General features: G+C 26.5%; 2 protein-coding genes across 4 annotated transcripts in view; one reads left to right on the plus strand and one right to left on the minus strand.

The window, feature by feature from the left end:
* Positions 1-6,370: 6,370 nt before the first annotated feature.
* LOC111037679 (ubiquitin carboxyl-terminal hydrolase 46) lies at positions 6,371-12,204 on the minus strand. 2 transcript variants are annotated; one of them, XM_022320373.1, is made up of 9 exons: positions 11,921-12,203; positions 10,978-11,058; positions 8,096-8,312; positions 7,508-7,588; positions 7,253-7,434; positions 7,043-7,198; positions 6,851-6,988; positions 6,619-6,762; positions 6,392-6,547 (listed from the first exon to the last, which is right to left on the minus strand). In XM_022320373.1, the coding sequence occupies exons 1-9, from the start codon at positions 11,921-11,923 to the stop codon at positions 6,392-6,394; spliced, it is 1,158 nt and encodes a 385-aa protein (XP_022176065.1). In that variant the 5' UTR covers positions 11,924-12,203. The 2 variants fall into 2 exon arrangements, with proteins under 2 accessions (XP_022176066.1, XP_022176065.1); XM_022320374.1 differs by lacking the exon at positions 6,851-6,988 and having other exon boundaries at positions 6,371-6,547; positions 11,921-12,204.
* Positions 12,205-12,447: 243 nt separating this feature from the next.
* The window catches only part of LOC111037673 (protein inscuteable homolog), a 35,236-nt gene continuing 25,022 nt past the window's right edge, over positions 12,448-22,661 (plus strand). The window contains exon 1 of one of the 2 annotated variants that reach the window (XM_022320364.1): positions 12,448-12,714. The gene's annotated coding sequence lies outside the window, so the exon portion shown is untranslated. The remainder of the gene's footprint in view (positions 12,715-22,661) is intronic. The other variant, XM_022320365.1, reaches the window with a different exon arrangement.

Raw genomic sequence — 22,661 nt, forward strand, 5'->3', positions numbered from 1 at the left:
CTTAGCTTTTAATAAAAATTGTTTATACATTTTTAACTAGGTACAGAATAATTAGCAAATATTCATGATTTTGACGATTTTCGTCAATATTAGCACTTATAAACGCTTATAAAAAAAATTGTGCATATGTATTTTTATAATTTTTGAATGGGAGTTAGAACAACTTATGTGGATCCTTCTATTAAATTTTCAAGTATTTTGTCAGAGCTAAATTTTTTTTATCAACATTTATAAAAAAAAAAAATTAAAAAAAATTGATTATTTCAAATGCCTATAAATAGATTAAAAATTAGTGAAATATTTTGAAAATAAAACTATATAAAGAAAATGTCAGTTTAAATAACTGGTAAAATTTTCAAGTTTCTACGACTTATACTTTTTGAATAATAACAAATATCAAAAATCGTTTGAGGCTAAACCGTTATTTAACGCGGTTTTGTAAAAATTTAAATTTCAAACACTACTAAAAAAATTTTGTCTTAGTCCGGGGCAGTTTTTTTTACAGATATTTAAAGAAAAACTTATTTAAAACCTTGTACCAAATTTTCAAAACTTAGTTATAAAAGAAAAAAATTTTACGATTTTCCAACCCCAAAATTACTTGCAAATTTTCGCAATTTTGACATATTTCGTATAAATTTGAACTTTAAGCACTTATAAAAAAAAAATTGTGACCAACGATTTTGGATTTTTGTTTATTAATTTGAGAACAACTTATAAGAAACCTTGTATTAAATTTTCAACATTTTCTTGCCAACCAAAAATTTTTAATCGTTGTTTAAAAAAAAAATACTTAGAAAAATTTAAAATTTCAATTGTCTATAAATAGCTCAAAAAAAGTCAAAATACTTTGAAAATTTATCCCTGTATAGACAACGCTAATATCAACATTTGTTGAAAATTTCAAGTGCTTACAGTAATTATTTTTGAGTTATAGTAAAATTAAATTTTCGTTTTTGTTGAAAATTGGTTTTGCGTAAAAATTCCCGCTTTTCCGTTACTTTTTTAAGGTTTTTCCCTACGCTTTTGAAAAGTATTGGAAAATTTTCACTTTGAAAATCGAAGCATTATTACTGCTCCAAATGTTGTCAGACACAAAAAAAAAAAAACACACATCATTGTAAAATCAATACATTCATCACTCCGTTCAGAATCTAAAATTATTCGTAGTGCAGATTATTCAAAAAATTATTCGGTAGGTACTAGGTAGTACCGGTATTCGATAGTGCAGATTATTTGAAAAATTATTCGGTAGTGTAGATTATTTGAAAAATTATTCGGTAGTGCAGATTATTCAAAAAATTATTCGGTAGGCACTAGGTAGTACAGGTTATTCGAATATTTATTCGGTAGTACAGGTTATTCGAATAATTATTCGATAGTGCTGATAATTTAAATAATTTTTGAAAAAAATAACGTTATTCAGTCCTGAACTTTTTATTCGAATGGTTATTCGATAGTTTATACGAATAATCGTACAACAATCGATAGTACAAATTATTCGTTACCGCCCATCACTATAATAAAGATATGGATANCTCTATAACGAAAGAAATCTCTTGGTCCCTTCAGATTCGTTATAAAGAGTTTTGACTGTAGTTGCAGAATTATTTATACTGCATGAAACCCAGAAAAATTATGCTGATTTAAAATATATGATATCTTAGTTATTTATTAACAAGATTATGAAATTAAAATGTACCAATATTATAGATATTGATATTGTAGAAAAAAAAGAGAATTATTAATTTCTCTTCTTTTATTTATGTGAAGTGTGTTAATATGCATTTTAAAATTTTGATTTATCGAGTATTGTAGGTTTAGGTGCAAGAGGTGTGGGTGGCTCTGCCCCCTCCACAACTCTGTGATGCATTCACAGATTTAGCACCCTGCGTTTTAGAGGTCTAGTTGCGCCACTGGTTATACGCCTTATACAGCCATTACTTAATATTTTGTAATATTATGTATGAATACCTACTCAATACTGTTAACATTCTAAGAATAACAGCTCGATAGACGATGGAGTCATACAGATTTGTGAAGGCGGGAGTCAATATTTATTTCCTATGCTACCCATAAATATTATTAATACATATTTATAGATATCAAGAAAAACTGGCTATTAAAATAGAAATAATAACTAATATAGTAATATGACAATTTATAAGTGATACGTTTATCGCCGTGCGTCGATGCCTCGATGGTCTATGAGACTGTTAACAATATATAAATATAGCCATATAGGTACTGGGTTTCTTACGGGCTACGATCCTATGAAATTATTTTTAAATTCAATTATTACAGTCCTCAAATACTACTCTTCATTGTGAGTTACTTGAAAATTGTGTCAGATCAATTAAAAGTTTGAGAACAAATTATGATGTAACTGTGGCTTTATCAAAAATATTGTGTTTGAAATGGGGATTATCAACTCAACCTAAAAACCATCGTCGAGTGTTTTCCAAAAAACATTTTGATGAAATTAATCATGTAGATGGAGATAGAAGAACTGATATAACTGAAGACAATTTTCGAGTGACAGTGTTCTTACCTATTATTAATACTGCATTGTCACAATTACGAGGAAGGTTTGAAGGAATGAAGACAGTATGCAATAATTTTGAATTTTTAACTCCTGGTATGATACTGATCAGAATTAACAAAAAATGCATATGACTTTGTTCAGTTTTATCAAAACGACATAAGTTCTGATTTCCCTCGACAACTGTTATCACTTAAAGAAAATTTAAAAAATATGAAGTTGAAGACTATAAGAGATCTAACATCTAAGTGATTTTTTTAGAAAATGATGTTTGTTCAGTTTATAGTGACATTATGACTGCATGCATTATTTGTGTTTTTTGTTATCAGGTAGTTGTAAGCCTACCCATAATCGCGCTTTTGGTGCTAAGCAATTTTGTAAGACAAAAGTTTGAAATAGGGGGCCCCAAAATTTGACTTGCACCTAGGCCCTGTTATCACTAGTTGTGTCACTGGTTACGACGAATGAGACAAACCACTACATCTTTTATAAATAGCCAAATAGGTATATTTAATTTTTTAGGAACCCTATTGTGGTATTGTTACACTTTTACAAATACTCGACAAGATTATGGTAAACGGACAATGACGTTTTTTGCCAGCTCCGGAATATTTACTACGCAAGGAGGAACGCCGCGACCGGCCGTAAAATCTGATCTTATTCTTATTGGACCCTTAAGCTGGGAACACACTATCCGGTTTTTCATTGAATTCTAACCGCAGTGGTAGAAATCATCAGGTTGTCCGCTTCGATCGAACACATCGTTTAGAAATAAACAGATCACACTATCAGTCGTGAAAAGTGTTTCGATCAAACCGGACAACCGTATGGTTTCTACCGCCGCGGTTAGAATACTGTGAGAAACCGAACACTGTGTTCCCAGCTTTAGCGTCGAGTAAGCCACGCCTGTGACGCTTCTTGGTCACAACAGTTGAGCGCATAAACCCAACTTAAGCTACCGCGCCTAACGAAGTTTTCACTTCAAAAACTAATAAAAATCAAAACTTGCTTATACCTTAAAAGTTAAAATACCTAGCTTGAAAAAAGTCAAAATATTTTGAAAGAACATACGAAAACCCCGGCTTTGATTCCAAAGTTCAAAAGTGGGGGTGCCAGAGAAATGTACCTTTAGTAGTACTATTATATGTATATATTTTATAATGAGCTGTGAATTGTTTTTTCCCTTTATTTTTTGGAGACAAATTGTTAATGTTACTTTCTATAACATTGAATATTTAATATCGTTTGCCTCTACGATTAACTTTATTACTGAAAAATTAAAAAATAAAGGCTCCAAACAGACGACCGGGGATTTTGGCGGCTTGCGTCTATCGTCTGGTTTTTTTTTCGAGGGCCGGTCAGTTCGCCCAGTTCGCCGGCATGTTCAGATTTCAGGCATACCGTATTCGTATATGCCGTGCTTCGAGGAGCACAGCGACCGGCCTTCAAAATTAGATCGCCCGTTAGGACCCGAAAAATATCATGTTCTGTGGATGCATTGTTAAATGCTTTTAATCTGACCTTGAAGATTGTAATAATATGCTTTTCATAATGCACCTATTTTATATGGTACTATGTTTGCTTATTAGTTATTATGATTTATTTAGAAATTATGTGTTAAATGAATATATCATATTGTCATTTTGTATCAGAAAAAAAAATTCAAATATATTTTTTAAAAACGTACCGAATAATAAAATACTTTAACCATATTTATATCATAAATGTATCATTAATACAAATAGTAAATATTCTATAAGGTACCTAGTAACAATTTAAAATCCTAACACATTGTTCAACAATCAACAATCAGTATGAATTACGAAAACAATACTTAACAAATTCGAATATAACATTAACAACAATTTATTGCTTGTTTTACACACATTACTAAATGATTATCATTTATATTACAAATAAATGAATTCCCTAAAATAAATTAAAATATCAATACAAAAAAAAAATTTTAATAGATTAAAAATGGTAACTTTTAGTGAAATATTACAAATAATGTGTTAAATATTAAAATTTAAAATAAAAATGTGTACTACTAAATTACTCATTTGGGCGTACAATTGATTATATGTTATTCAAATTACTAACTGGAGTATGAATACATTTTAATATTCATATTTTTAATACTTAAGTTAATTAAAATATAATACTAGACACTAGTTAAAATTCAAACTGATTATTTTAATTTCATGTCATATCACATTTTGATATAATAGGGCATGTTCAAACTACATTTTAAAAATTAGTTAAAATTAAACTAACATATTAAACAATTTATACTGTTATTGAATCTAAATACTAAACATATATTTATAATTTTGTTTAAACTCTTAAAATTACCATTTGCATAGTATTATATATGTTGGTCAATGTTTATAATTTTATTATGAACAGTGGCGCCCAGCCTATACACAAGGTGTTGCGACCACTATTGTTTCATAGATTTTTAGGGGGTAGGTGTCCATGGCTAAGAAAATTTAAAACCAACTTAAATTAATGGATATTTTGGTTATATATATATCAACTGGTACAATGTGGCTGGGCCCAACCCTATTACTTGGTGTAAAAGTTGCTATACATTGGAAAAAAGTGGAGAACAATATTTAAAGAAAAATATTTATTAAATGCTGGTGGGTGGGGAAGCAGGTAAAACTATGTCTTGCTACACCTAATTAATATATCTTAGGCAATACTGATTTTGAACATCAGTTTAGATTAGTATTAAAATAAAAAAATTACCAATGAACCCATAAAATATAAATAATGATATACCTAGTTTGTTATATATTACTTTATAAATTAATATGTTTAAAATGTTTGATTAAATGATTGAATAATTATATTCATGATAATTTTTAAAATGTAATTCAAATAAGAAAACTGTAGAATGAAAATATAAAACAAAATAATACAAATGATAAGTTATTCTAATTTTAATAAACATCATTTAATGTACTTTCTGTTTTACTTTTTACCGATATTTTTCAATTATTTAACCATAGTTTTAACATAGGGTAACCTCTACTAATTGTAATATTGAATTACTATAATCTATAATAAATAATTAATATCTTCAAACCCCAACCAAATTGTTTATATACCAAAATAACATACAGATAAAATCTAAATAAATCAGATAGAAGCTAATGTAATATTATGTTATTAAGTAGTTAATATCGGTTATATTACCTACAAAATAATTTTTAGAGTTTAATCAAAGCTATTAAAAGTATATTTATCCATGTATTCAGTTCATATATAGTATACTAATATGTATTTTCATACATAATTTTAGTGCTCATTTTTTTAACAAGTCATAAAATATCACATATATGTTTCGAAAAAAACTAGAATCTCTTATGTTAATTGTAAAACAGGTTCACCATTAAACCATATCAATTAGTATGAATGTTAAGCTAAAATTTGACAGGCTAACACAATGGAAAGAAAATTATAATAAAATAATAATAATATCCTAATATGTCCTCAAAGAGGCTGATTTCTTCATCGGAAAAGTAAACAATTGATGTCTGATTTTTATGAAAAAATTTAAAGTGGATTAAATATATGTTAAACAACATGATCATTAATTAAATTAGATTTTAAATAAATCAGTTAATAATATATATAAATTAATTATATCACCTAAAAATTGGTTAGTTGACTAACAAGGGGCATTGCAAATGAACGTTTTATATCACTGATGATAACAATTAATAATTATTTGACTAATTAAATATGCATTTAAGTTAATATCACTTTTTTCAAACATAAGTGGAAAATCACATTGTGCTGTACAATTATAAATAAATACCCAGCATAAAATTTGGGCATTTATTTACAATGACTGGATTTTGAATCAGCCATACCAGATTTTGATATTTCAGCAGCATCTCTAGATTGATAAAATAGTATATAACCAGTTTCTGATGATTTCTGTAAGTCTGACGTGAGACCATAGAAATCTTCAATAGCAGATTGATCAATTTTCTATTTAAAAGAAAACAAGATATTAATTAAAATTTTACAATTACCATTAAACTAAATAATTAAAATCTTACATCAACCATATCATCATCAAACAGTAGCCAAAAATCATGGCTTTTAACTATGCTAATGTAATGACCTCTATTTGGCCCACTGCCACAATGTATAACTACAGCTACAAGATTGTACATTCTGTCTGGATTAACAGCATCATCAGACTGTAACATTATTGTTATTGTTATTTTAAGACAACAATATTATTATGATAGTCAATATGCATAATATGCCGATAAAAAAAATCATTACCGTATTAAATAATCTAAGTTCTAAAGGAAAAACAACTCTATGAGATACTTTTATATGCCTATTAAATTGTTCCATGTATTTGAATCTTTTTAAATGCAATGCCAATATCATAGGTAATTTTTTGACCCGCATACATTTCTAAAATATCCATAATATATTACACATATTAGATGACCAAAAATAGATTTTTACCTGGGCTTCTTGATAGCTACAGCAATTGTCACATTTAAATTTATTATCACTACAAAGCATTTCTGTATTGCTAAAACAACGTAAACAATGTGTAATACTAGTATTTTGATCTATATCTACTTGGAGATCAAAAAAGTCTTCATCTTTACTGCTGACCTAAAATAAATATTTATGTCTTAGTTTAATTTAATACAAATGTAATACACCTACTTCTTCACAGTTTAAACATCTAGTTTCACTCGTTAGTATTCCTTGAAATATTTCATGTACCCAGGTTGGATCTTGATTATGACTACTCGAGCTAGTGATGCTACTAGTAGTTGATTCTCCATCAACAATGTTAGGTGTAATTGATTTAGATTTACCATTACAATTTGTTTGGTTACGTTCAGCTTTATACATAATTTATAAATTATTATTATAATTCTTTTGCGTTCTAGATATATTAATAATGTATTTACTCACAAAGAATGATCTCATTAATATGATTTATAAGGAAGTTTAAAAATTCATGAGCATCTTGTTGCATATAGTTATTGAATTCTTCTGTAAATTTAATTAAAATTCAGAGATAAGTAATAACTGTCAAAAAAATTGAATTACAATATTTCATGCCTTAAACTAGACCTGCGAGGTTATAACAATTAATCAATTATTCATATAATTTATAGGTTATATCGGTGATCCTACAATAGCTTAATACACCGATTAATTGTTATTACATCAATATCAATCAATCAATGAAAATAATCATTTATAGATTAATCACTTAATATGAATTTATAAGTTATCCCTCCTTAATTGGGTGGTTAAAACTGAAATTGTTTAAATACATGCATAACTTCAATGCATTATGCAGTTAATAGATTATTAAGAAATCAATTGATTAATCGGTAAAATCGATTAGAACTATAGTTGATAATTGGTTGTATCCTATAATAATAGAGTAGACCTACCTTAAACAATTAAAAATATTAATTTAATTTTCACATTCAAAAAATGAAAATATTTATTGTTAGATCATAGTAAAAAGAAAATGTTGTGCTGTATTACCTTTCTCTTTTCTAAGTCTATTAATAAATTTTTTGGGTGCTATAGACCCAACTTTTTTTTTTTGAGTTGCAATACTATGAAATAGATCAGCTAAACACGTGAGCAATGTTTCCTTATTTCTCTTATTGCGAGCTTTGTATTCTAATACTTTGTCTCGAAAAGGTTTACAAAAATAAAGAGCTTGAAGAACTGAATTACTGTAGCATGTATTTCCAAACTGAAAAATAAATAAATATGTTTATTAAAAATGTATTTAAAATAAAAAAGTAATTTTAAATATATCAAAACAAGTTTAAATTATTTAAACTTTGTATAGATTTAGTACTAGTTAGGATGAAACATAATATAATTTATATTATTAAATATCATTTATTGGGGATGAAATTTAGTTTGCAAAAGGCATAATAATTTTAACAAACTAATATAATTCATTCATTAGCTAATTCACCTTTTCACAGACGTGCTATTACGTTCAAAACATTTACTACTCCAGAAGTACTGTTACGTAACTGTTTTATAATATAATTTTTTGCCTGTAACCTAACAATTTTAGGAAATCTTGGCTTGCATTATTTTTAACTTAAATAATTATACTATATAGATCTCAAAATTAAAAATGTATATATATATCTTATTTTAGGTAGCTTACACAGGTTGCAAAGCATAAATAGTGTAACAGTGAAAAGGTTAAAATAATATGTACACAAAATTTAGATAAAGGTAATTTCATTACTTTTGCCATAGAAACTAGATACTTATAAAAGTCATTAGGATTTAAATTACTTGTTATTTATTTATCAATATCAAGACATTATCTATTAAAACTAAATTGTCTTTATTCACTTACACTATACATTCCAGATTGATTCACCAAGCCTGATTGAAAAAAATGATCTACTAAATAATTAACCGTAATAAAGGTAGTTCTTATTTGGAAAACAAAAATTTTTATTATCACAGGACAATCCTTAAATAGTACAATAAATCTCAGGAATTTGAAACAGGGTCTTAAAATATATTTTGAAATTCCAAAAATTAGAATTCTAATAAATTCATTATTAAGTGACAAAATGGGGGTGAGCATTCTTAGACAATTGTCCCATTGTTTTTAAGAATAGTTTTGACAATTTATTGTATTTATAACAAGATTTATAAGAATGTATAGAAAATAAAATGGATAATCAATGTTATTAGTTATATCATTGGTATCAAGCAAAAAATGATCAAGTGAACATTTTTAGATTTTTTGTCCATAAATACTTTTTATAGGAGAGAAAATGCTTCAAATTTCTACTTCAGCATCTTTTCTGGCAGGAAAGTTAATTAATTTTATACTTAGATAGTTATAAGTAGAAAACTAATAGAAGTTTTCTAAAGAGTCGGCAAAAAACCCTAAGAAACTATTGAAAACGAGAAATTTTAAGTAGAACTATATTTTGACAGAATTAATTTTACTAATCTGATGTAACGCAAAGACGAATTGATGTAGATATTTGAAATTTTCCCAAAATGTTTGATAAACATTTCCTAAATATGATAAAATTTTTTTTTTTTAGATTTTTAAAGGCCTGAAAATTGTTTCACTTATTAGTTTTTTTCAATTGTTATCAATAAATAATTTTTTTGTTCAGTCATAAATCTTTTAGAATTTAAAACAAGATTCCCCATAAGTCGTTATTTGTACAATAAAAATCAAGTCAAGGGCACATCCAAAATACATTTTAATGAGCGCCTAAAGTTAGCATTTTAATGAAATTCTTACAAAACTGGGAAAATTCATGAAAAGTTTTCTTTTCATATATAAAATTCAACACAAGATTTTTCATAAGTTTTCCTATTTAAAAAAAAAAGTTTACAAAAAGTCACAATAATTCGTAATGAGCGTTTGAAGATCATATTGTAATGACAATCGGATTTTGCCCTAAAAATAAATTTTTTCCCTTAAATAAATTTTGATATTTTTTTGTAATTCAAAAACGAATAAAAGTAGATACATGAAATTTTGACCCAATATTTTTTTTTGCCACTTTCCAGGCATGGTATAACTTTTAAAAGATATAGACTATTTTTAAGCTATTTATAGTCATTAGACATTTTTTTCCTACTAATGTCTTTAAATAAATATTAGCTAGGTCAAAATGCTTGAAAATGTAATACAAGGATTTTTAGTTATATGTGTATGTTACAGCCTTTTGATAATATTATTGATACATAATATGCAAAAACTTTTTTTCATTCATTTGAATTATGACAAATTCACAAAACCAACAAATTATTTTGTAGTTAAATTTGTACAGCTCAGTTTTGAAAATTTAATACAAGGTGTTGAGGTCCCTCATCAGTAGTTCATATTGAAACTATAATTCTAAAAAATATACATTCCCGATTTTTCTTAATAGACATTTGGTGTTCAAATTTGGGCGAAATTGCACATTTAAACTGAATAACAATTTTGGTTATTTTATTATAATTCAAAAACATTATTTGTGGGGACTTAAAACTTTTAAGTAACAATATTATAAATTTTATTTTAAGCAATGACATTTTCAAAAGATTAATAATTTTAGACTTTTACCTGTTCGTACTTAAAACTTATTTACTGTTTTAAGGTAGGGTGGTATTGACTCAAAAGTTAATAACAATAATATAATATAAATGTACACCATTATAATAATTAAATATTAATAATATAATAAATGCAGTTTTCTGCAATAATTAAATCAACTAACGTAATACTACTAATAAAATAAATTACTTTAATAGTAATATCAAAAAACATATGAAATAAATACCAAATATACTTGATATAAAGCATCCATTACAATGAGAAAAAAAATATTTTATAAAAAAAATTATCAATTATTTAACAAAGAAAATCTTACATTAACTAAACCAAAATAATGCTCATTTGGAGGAAACTGATCTGATCCAATATCTCTTTCTAGTTGTGACACATTACCGCCCTACAACACAAAACAAAATAATTATTAACTAAAAATATAAAAATCTTTTGTACATAACCTTTGTTTTACAAATTCACTTATTGTGTATAATGGGCCATATGGAATATAATTATACTGATTTTAAAGAAAAAAAGTACAAATTATACTATTGGGTTTGATATATACTAGGAATAGGAAATCCATGGCACGCAAAAATTTTTACTATTATATATTATATAATATTATAGGAGCTATAATAACCTAAACTAACCTTTTTATACTAATACATTAATTATAGTGTAAGAAAATTTTATATTTTTTTCATGGCATGCTCTAAAAAAGAAAAAGGCTTTTACTAATTTTAGGCACGCAGTGTTCAAAAGGTTTGCCATCCCTGATATATGCTAATAAAATCTTGATGACAAATTAGTATACATTAAAAAATAACGTATTTTGTTTGATATACCTACCTACTATTGAACTCTACCACAAAACCAGTTAAATAAAAATAAGATAAAAAAAAATAAAAGTAAATTTGTATTTATAAATAAAAGTTACAACTTGTAATAATTATTAAATAATTACCTAAAAAATATATATTCTTCAATATTTTTCAATATGGATAACTGTTTACTTATTTTCAAAATGAAAGTTAATTAAAGATTTTATTTTTTTTAAATAATTAGATAGATTTAAATTGTAATGGATACAATTAAATGTAAACAAAATCTGAAATAATTATTTAGCATAAATTAAAATACATATTTTGTTTGAAGAAATAAATTGAAATAATTATTCAAATATTCAGATAGTGTGTTAGTTGTACTATTCAATGTACTTGAATGAAATAATAAGATAAAATATTGAACTTAAAATACATTACCATATTACAAGACAACTGTTCAGTGGTGTAATCAAGCCATCACTGAAAAATGAATTTTAGCGCCTCTCCGAAAATTGAATGCTTATATCCGTGCATTTTACATTACACTGAATAAAAATCAGTAGAATACTAGTTCGAATTCGGCTGAGAATCGGGGATTGGAGCAATAAATTTAATATTTTTAGTGGATTAGCTCTTCAAAGCGCAGAGTGCAGCCACTAGACAGTAGGCACTAGGCAGTGTCGTCACTCGTCTGTCTTATCGAATATTAACTATCGACTTATCGGCTATCGCTGTTAATCAACTATCAAATATCAAGATAAACACACCGACAACAGAAAGTTTTACACAGTGTGGCAAACGTAATTCTAGAAGACGACTTTGGCAAATTACAGTCGTACCACACACTGCACCAGGGTAATTATATTTACGGATTTATCATCATGAGTCATGACGTGATATGGTGATACTCTATGGTGCCGTCGCCGGCGCTGATGCATGAGGGATATAATCTTCAATGCGTTTAGTTTTTGCCGCGTTTAGTTGAATTTCCTCGTTCGTCTCGTTCGCACTATGGTCGCTTGACTTCCGGTGTTTTCTTTCGTTCGCGTAGTTTGTGCGTGCTCCGCAAATGTCGTTCAAATAATCATTGATACTTTATTAACTGTGCTATTCTCCTGCGATTCCGTAGGATTAAATTGTTGTGTGTTCGCGAACGAACTATTTAGAAGTACATATTGGACTCATCCATAGCCTATGGAGTATGGACCATAAGTAAAACCGACTGCAAGTAGGTAAGCTATGGAATTTAAGTTTATACTTTAGATGCTATGATTATGAGTTATGAAAAAAAAAAATGACGGACTTGTACATTATAATTTTTGAGATTATCTAAGGGAATCAACCTAATTATCTTACAGGTTACAACAGTTTTTTTTTTTGTTAATTTTTAATTAACCTCTAATGTATACTTACATATTAGAAAATGAGAGAGTAGGTACCCATCAAAATTAAAGCCTATAATATATAACAAACATTTAAAGAACTATAATGAGGTGTATTATCGGGTATATTCAAATATATATTCGTATAATAGTATTTAAATATTATTGTACTATTATAGCATAATAAATTATGCTAAATTAAACAGCCATACAGGCTATAATTGTTATTAATTATCACATTTTAATGTCTATAATTTATTTAGAGTAAGTTACCCAAACTTAATAACATATTATTGTAATAACAAAATAGTGACAATGTGTTAAACATTTTAATGCTTCATTTTACTTGACCGATGCTAATTGATAAGTTATTATTGATTATATACTATAACTGTTATTTTTCTATACTCTCCGAACTCTAGAAATTAAAATGGAACTTTAAACAAAAAAACATTTTATTTTCAATTCTCATTTATATTAACTAACTATTAAAACATATAATAAGGGACAAAACAATAAATCGTGAACATGTACCTTCAACAATAAATAGGTACAGTATACAATATGTATAGTTTTAAATAGTATTTTAATAACGATAGTTCTATGAAAATGATATAATTTATAATGATTATTTAATATTTATCAAAAGGTACGTATAGTAAAGAATATACAAATCAAAAATGCAAGGTTCAACATAAGTTGTTTCTATAGCAACATAAAAATCTAAAAAAATACATACCTATTATTATATTATTATAATAATAAAAATACATAATATATTATATTATGCGCTATTTTTACACAAATTTAGGTAAAAAACAACGGATTTAGTTGTTCGATATAATTTAAAAATATTATTAGTGGTGAATTGAAACTTTATGCCACTACGTAGGTATCTACGGGTATTATTATTTATTATAGATTTATAAAAAATAGTTCAGTTCCCAATCTCATATTTACCCTTGGGGGGGGGGGGGGGTCAAGGGGTCCCCACTCCCTTTCACCATTGTCCCATAACGAAGTTAATATTTTTTCTACGAAGTTAAAAAACATGATTATCTATGTAGTTCAAAGCTTTTAGTTGAAAAATTATGAGAAAATTCCCTAAATCCGCCTTTGCAACCTACAGACTTAGATACTGCACCTGCAGACTACAGCTATAATAATAAGATTGTGTTCTGAATAAGCTATAATTGTCCATAATAGAACTTGGCGAAAAAAGCAACCTATATGTGACGTTTTCTATTTGTTTTTCTGTTTGGATTATATTTTTTTTTTATTAGTTGAGCAGTTAAGGTTGTAAATAAGCAGATAACCATGAATATTCCATAAAATTAATAAGTTGCATAATATAGTAATTTATGTATAGGTACTTATATATATATAAAGGATTATAGTACAACAAATCGCAAAATATGATGATATTTATCAAGAAAAATAATAGTAATTTAATAATCTACATAATAATTATACAAACTCAATTAAAGGTTAATATGACTATGTCGGGCATAACGAACTAACAAGTTCAATCTCTAGATTTTAATTAATTATTAATTACCCATCTTTAATTTCAAGATAAGGGTAAATTACTCCTTCTGAATCCATGCCCTATAATATATTCAATCACTATACTTGTCACTAATCATTAAATTAGCTAAACCTATTATAATTACTAAATTAATAAAAAATATTATTTATTTCAAAGCATTCGTGTAATATATATTTGGTATATTATACAAATTAAAACATTTTTGTGCAATAAAATGGACTCAATCCGAAATTTAATAAAGGAAGTTAAAATTGCAAAGGTTCAATAATTTACGATTTTTTTTTAAGTCCTACGTTTTGGTTAGTTTATCCCTAAAACAATAAGTATTCATTATTCATTAATATAATAATGTACGCGTGATTCTCGTTATCTGCCAGTTGTGCATTTTAAACATCTGTATGGTGCTAACAAAGCATTCGTTTGAAAATTGAAATAATGTTTTGGTGACAAAAATACAAGCTTATATTGATTATTATGATGAAAGAAAAGTGTGAACACTGAAACGTCATCTATGATACATGAATAATTCGATTATAATATTGATACCACAAAAACTGCTTCAGACGATAGACGTTAATTTTGTTTTGACTGTGTTTGATGTTTGTATATTCGACTATGGTCTATGAGAGGCCGGATGTTACTTGCGGCCAGGGTGATTTTTTATGCTGCTCTTCAAATTTAAATGATAAGTTATATACAACAATAACATACAGAAGTGTATAGGGTAGGTACTAATAAACACTGGTTGCTCTAAATTTTAAGTCAAAATAATTATTATAGTAATATTCCATAATAACAAATTCTTATGATACCTATTGTTTATTATTGCTAAATAATTTAGGTAAAATAATTATTTATTGATTCGCCCATATATTACGCCTGCATATTATATGCAATACAAATATAAAATATAAAGTATATATTATTCTAACAAAAGATAAAATATTTTTTGCTATTTCCATTGATTTATAAAGGTTTAAAATATATTATAGGCACCTTAATATACTGTATACAATTGAACGCACTTAAAAAAACTTGTGATCGAGAGAAACCTCTACTTTGTAATAAATAAAAATCAAATATTAATCTTAAAAATAAATAAATTCTTTACAAAATATTATTAATGCCCATTTGGTTGTCCGGTTTATATTTCTTCAATGTACGATATACCTTATGCACTTGAAGTAAAAAAAAAAATATACAGATTGTGTTTTTTCAAACGAAAATTTAAAAAAATATTGAGACCCGAAGTTAACCATTAAATATATATTTAATAACAAACTGAAAATAATATTTTATTTTATATACTTAGGATTTTATTATAATTTCGTATAATGTATTACAAGATTTAAAAATAATTTACCAACAGTAATATAAATAAATTATAAAATATCCTTAGGAATAGGGGTCGTGCCCTGACATGTCATTTTAGCTAATAATCGTCTTTCGTACCTATGCAATTACATATCTTTTAAGCAAAAGACACCCATTAATAATTTTAGTGGTAGTTAGATAAGCGAAGTGGTGGAACAACATTTTGCGTGGTACCCCTATGACACATTACACCACTCATTAAAAAAAGTTAATTACATATAACTATAGTTAGCTACTACCTCAACATTTTGATGCATTAGAAAACTCAGAAAAATATTCTGCTGTGACCTATGGCATATGAAATTTAAAATAATATATGTTATCATTTAAAAAACTAACGTTATCCATACAATTGTTAAAATATATTTTTTTTTTTCAAAAAATTTGAGTTGCAATGATGATCAAATTATATTGAAAACACGTTTTCAAAAAGGTAAGACTTTTCAAAATAATAATAAACGAATATCCGCTTAAATGGATTAGCTACTAGAAATCAAATTACACGATGGAATTAAATTCTATTTTATTTCAACTACTAGTTTTACACTTTCCAGAAATTCCTTTAATTATTTCATGTATTTTATGGCCATTTACTTTTTAATAGTATTTCCTATAGAAAGTAAGAGAAAATAAGATGGTTATGAAGTGAGTGTCAATTAAGTTAATATAACTAAAAACCGATATAGATACAGTATAATGTTTTAAATAATACCTATAATAGTAATAACTAATAATATTCACTAATTTTATTATTTGTAGGATAATTTAAATTCAAATAAAAAATAACAAGTTTAGCAGTAAAGAGTAATAGGAAAAAGAATTTAAAATATATACATTTTGTTTTCCTACCTAATATTTATATTTATAAATATTCAAAAGACAAATAGAAGATATTTCAATGTAAATACACTTGTTGTACTATTATTTTATTCATTAGACTTAGAGTTAGATTATGTTACTATTTTTAAACTATACAAGCGGAGATTTTTTAAAGGTGAACTCGTAATTTCTTCGAATAGTATGAAAGTTTACAAAAATATTTTTTTTAAAATAATTCGAAGTCATCATTAGAAAACATTTATTAAAAACAAATGTTTTTTAAAGTTACAATTTTGATGTTTTTACTTGTTGAATGACAGTATACCTACTTGTTTTATAGTCCGATGTCTACAAATTGAATTTAGAACGACTAGACACTAGTTAGTAGACGAATCAGAAGAATTAGTTACAACTTATAAGTATTGGAAAAAAAATGTTTTGTAATGACTTCAAGTTATGTGAAATACAAATATTTCTAAATAGTAAAATGTCAACATTTTTAAGACACTGATTTTTATCTTTAAAATAATTTAAAATTAAGTTGTTTAAAATATTATTATACTCAAATAGGTATTAATTACGTAAAAATTAAATTTTCAGTATTTTAATTTCAATAGAACATTAGGTATATACTATTTAAATAATATATACCTACTTTTAAATAATTAATAACTGTGTATTTGATCTTGATATAAAAGGTGTATTTAAATGATTGCTTACAGCTTACATGACATCAGAAATGTTATATATATATTTTATAAAAATGCTAATAAGAAATTGTTCACAATCTTACAAAACACGTCTGACAATAATCATTGTTCCTATAATCGCCATATCTGAATGATGTCGCATTGTGTGCATATCACGTAATCTTTCATGTTCGTCAGCAAAATAGTAACACTTATAACATTGGGTATAATGATATTCCTTGTACATGAATCACATCTGTAAATGGAATAATATATGTCTTACGTCTATGTATATACCTGCAGTCACACCTGCAGGAAAAATATTTAAGTATAAACTGTTTCATAACAATAAAAGTTATATTAATTATAACTTAAAAGTTATACAGAGTATTATACAAGTATTTTATGAAAATGTATCGTAAAATATAACATTATTACAATGATATTAAAGAATACTGAACGAAATATACCTATTTTACTATGTATATAATACGTTTAGTTATTTGTTAGTCAGTTTTTCATAAAAAATTCAATTTTGTTATGATGGTGAATTTTGGATATAACATTATACACTTTAATACTTTATTACCCGAACTGTCTACATTTAAACACAGCTAGGTATTTAAAATATTCATCATGTCAGGTTTAATACAACATACAGTATGAATGAAGTTTGAAATGCTTGAATTACAATACATTATGTGGCTACAGCGGGGTTTTAGTATAGTGCATTAATGCTAACACAGCCTACCTACTCACAGTTCGAGATATCATATTTTGGAAAAAATAGTATTTAAATAATTTAAAATAATAGTATAATACGCAATACGCATGTAGATTTGTGCCAACTTATGGTTATAAAAATATATGTTTTAGTAATGAAATATATGTTATTATGTACCATATGGTAGTATTTACTCCTTATATATTATTATTATTATTATTATTATATTATCTGGGTAAATTGTGGGCTTATCAAATTGTATAAACAGGAAGATGTTTTTCCATACACCGACTTAAAATCATTTGAGACAGCAAATTTATTTCATAACATTCTCACTGTTTTTTTTACATCATATTATGTTCTACCCAACCTTGCAAATGACCACGTTGATTATTTTTGCATACTTCCGCTATTTATATAGTGTATATGTAATATGTATAATGTAGGTATAATGTACCTTCATTGATGATAAACTGTTATTGTTAAACTAGATAAATGCGTCGCCAGTACAATAACAATTTATTGCAAAACCATATGAGTATATGACACTGAGGTATTCGCAAGTCTCAACAATAAAAAATGTCAATCCAAACCATATTTAACAAAGGTGTAAGATGTATATTTAGAATATACTAAATAACACTACTATTACTACTATTAAATAATCAGCCAAAATAAAAGCGCATGCCGTATATTATAGATTTGGTAAAACCATGCAGCTGCATTGCTTGAGGTACATATTTTTAATTTTTAAACATGATAAAGTATTAACTAGTATGTAATTACATTAATGTATATTATATTCATATGAGGCGTAGAGTGTAGTTTGTACGTATGTTTATAGATACCTATGTAGTATGTACTATAAATGTTAAAAATATGATACTATTTAAAGTTAAACATTGTAATTTGAATGTCCGTGCCTAATCGTTCAACTGAAATCCATTTATGCCCGATTACTTACAGCAACTGGTATGCCTACAATAAGAACTGTGCAACCTCTAAATGATATCACAAGTAAAACAGTTGCAAATTATACAAATAATTATCACAAAAATATAATGCTTAAATCTATTGTTTGCATCACGAACGTCCACTAAATCTAGGTACATTATATTTTGCAAACGTAAGATAAAATAAAAATATTCTTATTATATATGTCATAAATTAACAAAGTTTAACTTCAACCATATGAAACATTCATAGTTTTATTTTTAATAGATTTCTAGGCGTTAAACTATGTATACTATACTATATGTACCCTACCTACCAATCTTTTCATTATATTTGTATATAATAAATAATAATCTATATAATAATAAACTACAAAAGTAACATCTGCCGAGCTTTTTTGCACTTCCCATAACATCATTACTACTATATTGTCTTTTTGCTCTACAGGGGAGCAATATTAATCCACTTGATCCAGTTAGGTTCTTTATTTCACTCTATTGATAACAGCTTGCTTTGGGGAATAAGTGACAAGGAACACTTGTCAGGGAAAACACCAAATGTCAGCAAGTCTATAAAGTGGAACTTATACCCTTTATAATAATGGACATGCATTGTACACGAGATCACACCCCTCGAGGGTCGAGTGGGGTCTTTCAAAATAATTGATTAGTATATAGTATATATAATCTATTATATGAAACAATATAGAACAGATCAGTGGTTAAAGTATAACCTAACTAATACAATCTACCCTAAAAAGAAATATATAAATTCGTCATAAAACAAACATTTACGAAATCAAAAAATTAAGCATAATTGTATGTGATATAAAAGTAGGCACATGGACTATAATGTATTTTAATAATATTTATTTTATATATTAATATAAGTATATTAACATTGTATATAATATAAATAAATGTTGATATATGTATAGTTGACTTGTTTTAATTTATATAGGTCCAAACATATATCATTTTTTTAAATATATAGGCCCAACTGCCTATAAAAAAAAGATTAGTAGTTGGTGAGATGTATTCGTGTTATTTCATTAGGTACCTCTATGTATTATAATTTATAGGATATGGTTTTGATTTATTTATATACATTTAGTAATGTTTAGTCTATAGTAAATATTTAAATATGAAAAATTTTATAAAATAAAAAAGTACTCTTAAAACATTCGTTTCTGAAAATTCAGGATACATGAAGTCTTAACATTTTGTATTGCCCTTTTTTTCATCCATATTATGTTTGTTGGTTCATTAAAAAACTAATAGCCTATAAAGACGACGTCGTATTTTTAATAAATAAAAACAACAATTTAAGGAGACGGTACTGCAGCAGTGGCGTATTTAGGATTTTGCTGCCCCGGGTACACATTTTTTTTAATGCTATCTCTCCTCTATTGGTAATTTTATAGTGGCAATTTTCGTCACATGTTAAAAAATTTAAACACATGTGTAAAATTTGATGCCACACAAAAGTGTTGCCCCGAGCAATTGCCGCTCATGCCTCCCTAAATACGCCAATGCACTACATTGACATTTGTTGCATCCGTCTTACAATCAGCAGATTACGTTTAACTTAATTAGTTAGAAAAAAAAATTTATAAAATTTAAATTAAATAAAAAAAAATATTTCTTTGACGAGATAATAATCTTACCTTTTCATTTTATAAGAGGTCAATTCACTCTATATTTTAAACTAATGGAGCCAAATGTGATCTACTGAGCTTAAAATTTGCTTTGTTACTCACTTGTTATAAGGAGACAACAAATGTCATTGTAAAACCCACTTCATAAAGATATGATAGGTAGTGCGTAAATGTAAATTATATAGGTATTATAGGTACTTTTTATGGTTTAAATTGTACATAGAAATAAATTAGTGGATCATTTATTCGTTTGCAAACAATTTGTCAAAGGTAATTCAACAGTGCAATTAACAATTAGTAAGTTAACCAATTAAAAGTAAGCAAATTGTAAATATGTTTTATATAGACAATCTGTATGGTCAATTAATATAATAAGCACTAGCAAAATAGTCTTAAAAGGAAATTATATTAACAAAGTTGAATGTTCGATAAACGATCTTTATGATTTTAACTCTTTGAATAGAAATGTGAAAATCTTACTTGAGCCATCAAATTCAATATAAAATAATATTGTAATATAAAATACAAAATAATATTATGTACTATGTACAATACATTTTACATTCATTACTTAACAATGTTTAAATTATTTACTAAAGCACAGTACTTAGATATATGAGAATTATTAATTGCATAGTTTCTATTATTATACCTTGTACTCGTAATTTTTTTTAGTAGATATTATTTATCAGTAATTTTTAATATTTGCCAATAATTATTCAACATTTTAATAAATGTTCAGATTTTTAAGATTTTAACGAACAAACTATTTTAAAAGTAAATTATGTTTGTGCAAAAATTGTATATATATATATGTATAATTCAATAGAAATTACGTTTACTGCAAAAATATAATTTAATAATCTTACTAAAATCATAGTGAGTATAGGAAGTGTTTAAATATGTGTTATCAGTTAAAAAAATATGTGGTGATGTGCTTACATACTATATAGACTACCTATATATTATAATAGTAATTTTGCACCTAATGTAATAATAGGTATATCGTCACCTTGCATGCACAATAATAGCGAATAGCATTGAAAAATAACAGATGACTCATAAACGTCTGAGATATCACGAATAATAATAATCACACATTCCAAAATGTGATTCAGTGAGTACACGGAAAAAAACATGTTCATTCACTGTTCCAAATCTATACAATAATATAATATATATGTACAATATACACCGACATCCTAAGTCTAAATAACTAACTAGATACATTTTGATATAATGTATAGTTAATCATGTAGAATTAATAATTTTTTTGAAATAATAGTTGTTATTATATATTTTATAAATTATAAATAATTTATTCGAGTATACCCTGAACAGGACTATAATCATTCTAATACGCTTATAGCATAGAAAAAATAACAATTTTAAAGTTTTAATAATTTTACTATGCATTTATCAAATTAAACGAAAAACGGTTGTCATTGTGAATAGGTATGTATATTTGAATAAATATGCTGAACGAAAACTGTTGTAATATTGTTGCGCAACGACGACAAGTAAAAAACTCTTCCACACCCTGTTATGCCACTATATACTATGGGTATATTATTATATCGCCTCTGCGAGGACGAGTCGTCCTGCTCCTATCAAAGTCCACAAGTGCCAAGTATAACGTCAAAATGGCTTACCTATAAACGCACACATGCACAACGCACACGCGCTCACACACATAATATATTATGATATATTATGTACGTTATAACTTATAATGTATACAAGCACTGGGATAGCAAATTACACGGTTTACACACTCTGTGCGTATACGCATGGAGTGACTCACTATACATAGTATTGGTATATACATACATATATACATACATACAACACTTGAGAACCGTTTGCGCGGGAACGTCACTGGACCGTAGGAGAAAAAAATAGTATAATATTAATACGATGATGACTACGACGACCACGACGCGTACATATTACTATTATAGTATTATGTATATTGTATATATATAATATTATGTACTGCAGTTTGGCGCGTGCGGAGACTCGCCGGCTGCT

The sequence above is a fragment of the Myzus persicae genome, unplaced genomic scaffold (genome assembly GCF_001856785.1).
Source record: "Myzus persicae strain clone G006 unplaced genomic scaffold, MPER_G0061.0, whole genome shotgun sequence".
Classification (NCBI taxonomy): domain Eukaryota; kingdom Metazoa; phylum Arthropoda; class Insecta; order Hemiptera; family Aphididae; genus Myzus; species Myzus persicae.

Coding starts and splice junctions, on each gene's coding strand:
- LOC111037679 (XM_022320373.1), bottom strand. Junction 8,313..10,977: donor ATTATTTTGGTTTAGTTAAT/GTAAGATTTTCT, acceptor TTTATTTTTCAG/TTTGGAAATACATGCTACAG. Junction 7,199..7,252: donor GATGTTTAAACTGTGAAGAA/GTAGGTGTATTA, acceptor TATTTATTTTAG/GTCAGCAGTAAAGATGAAGA.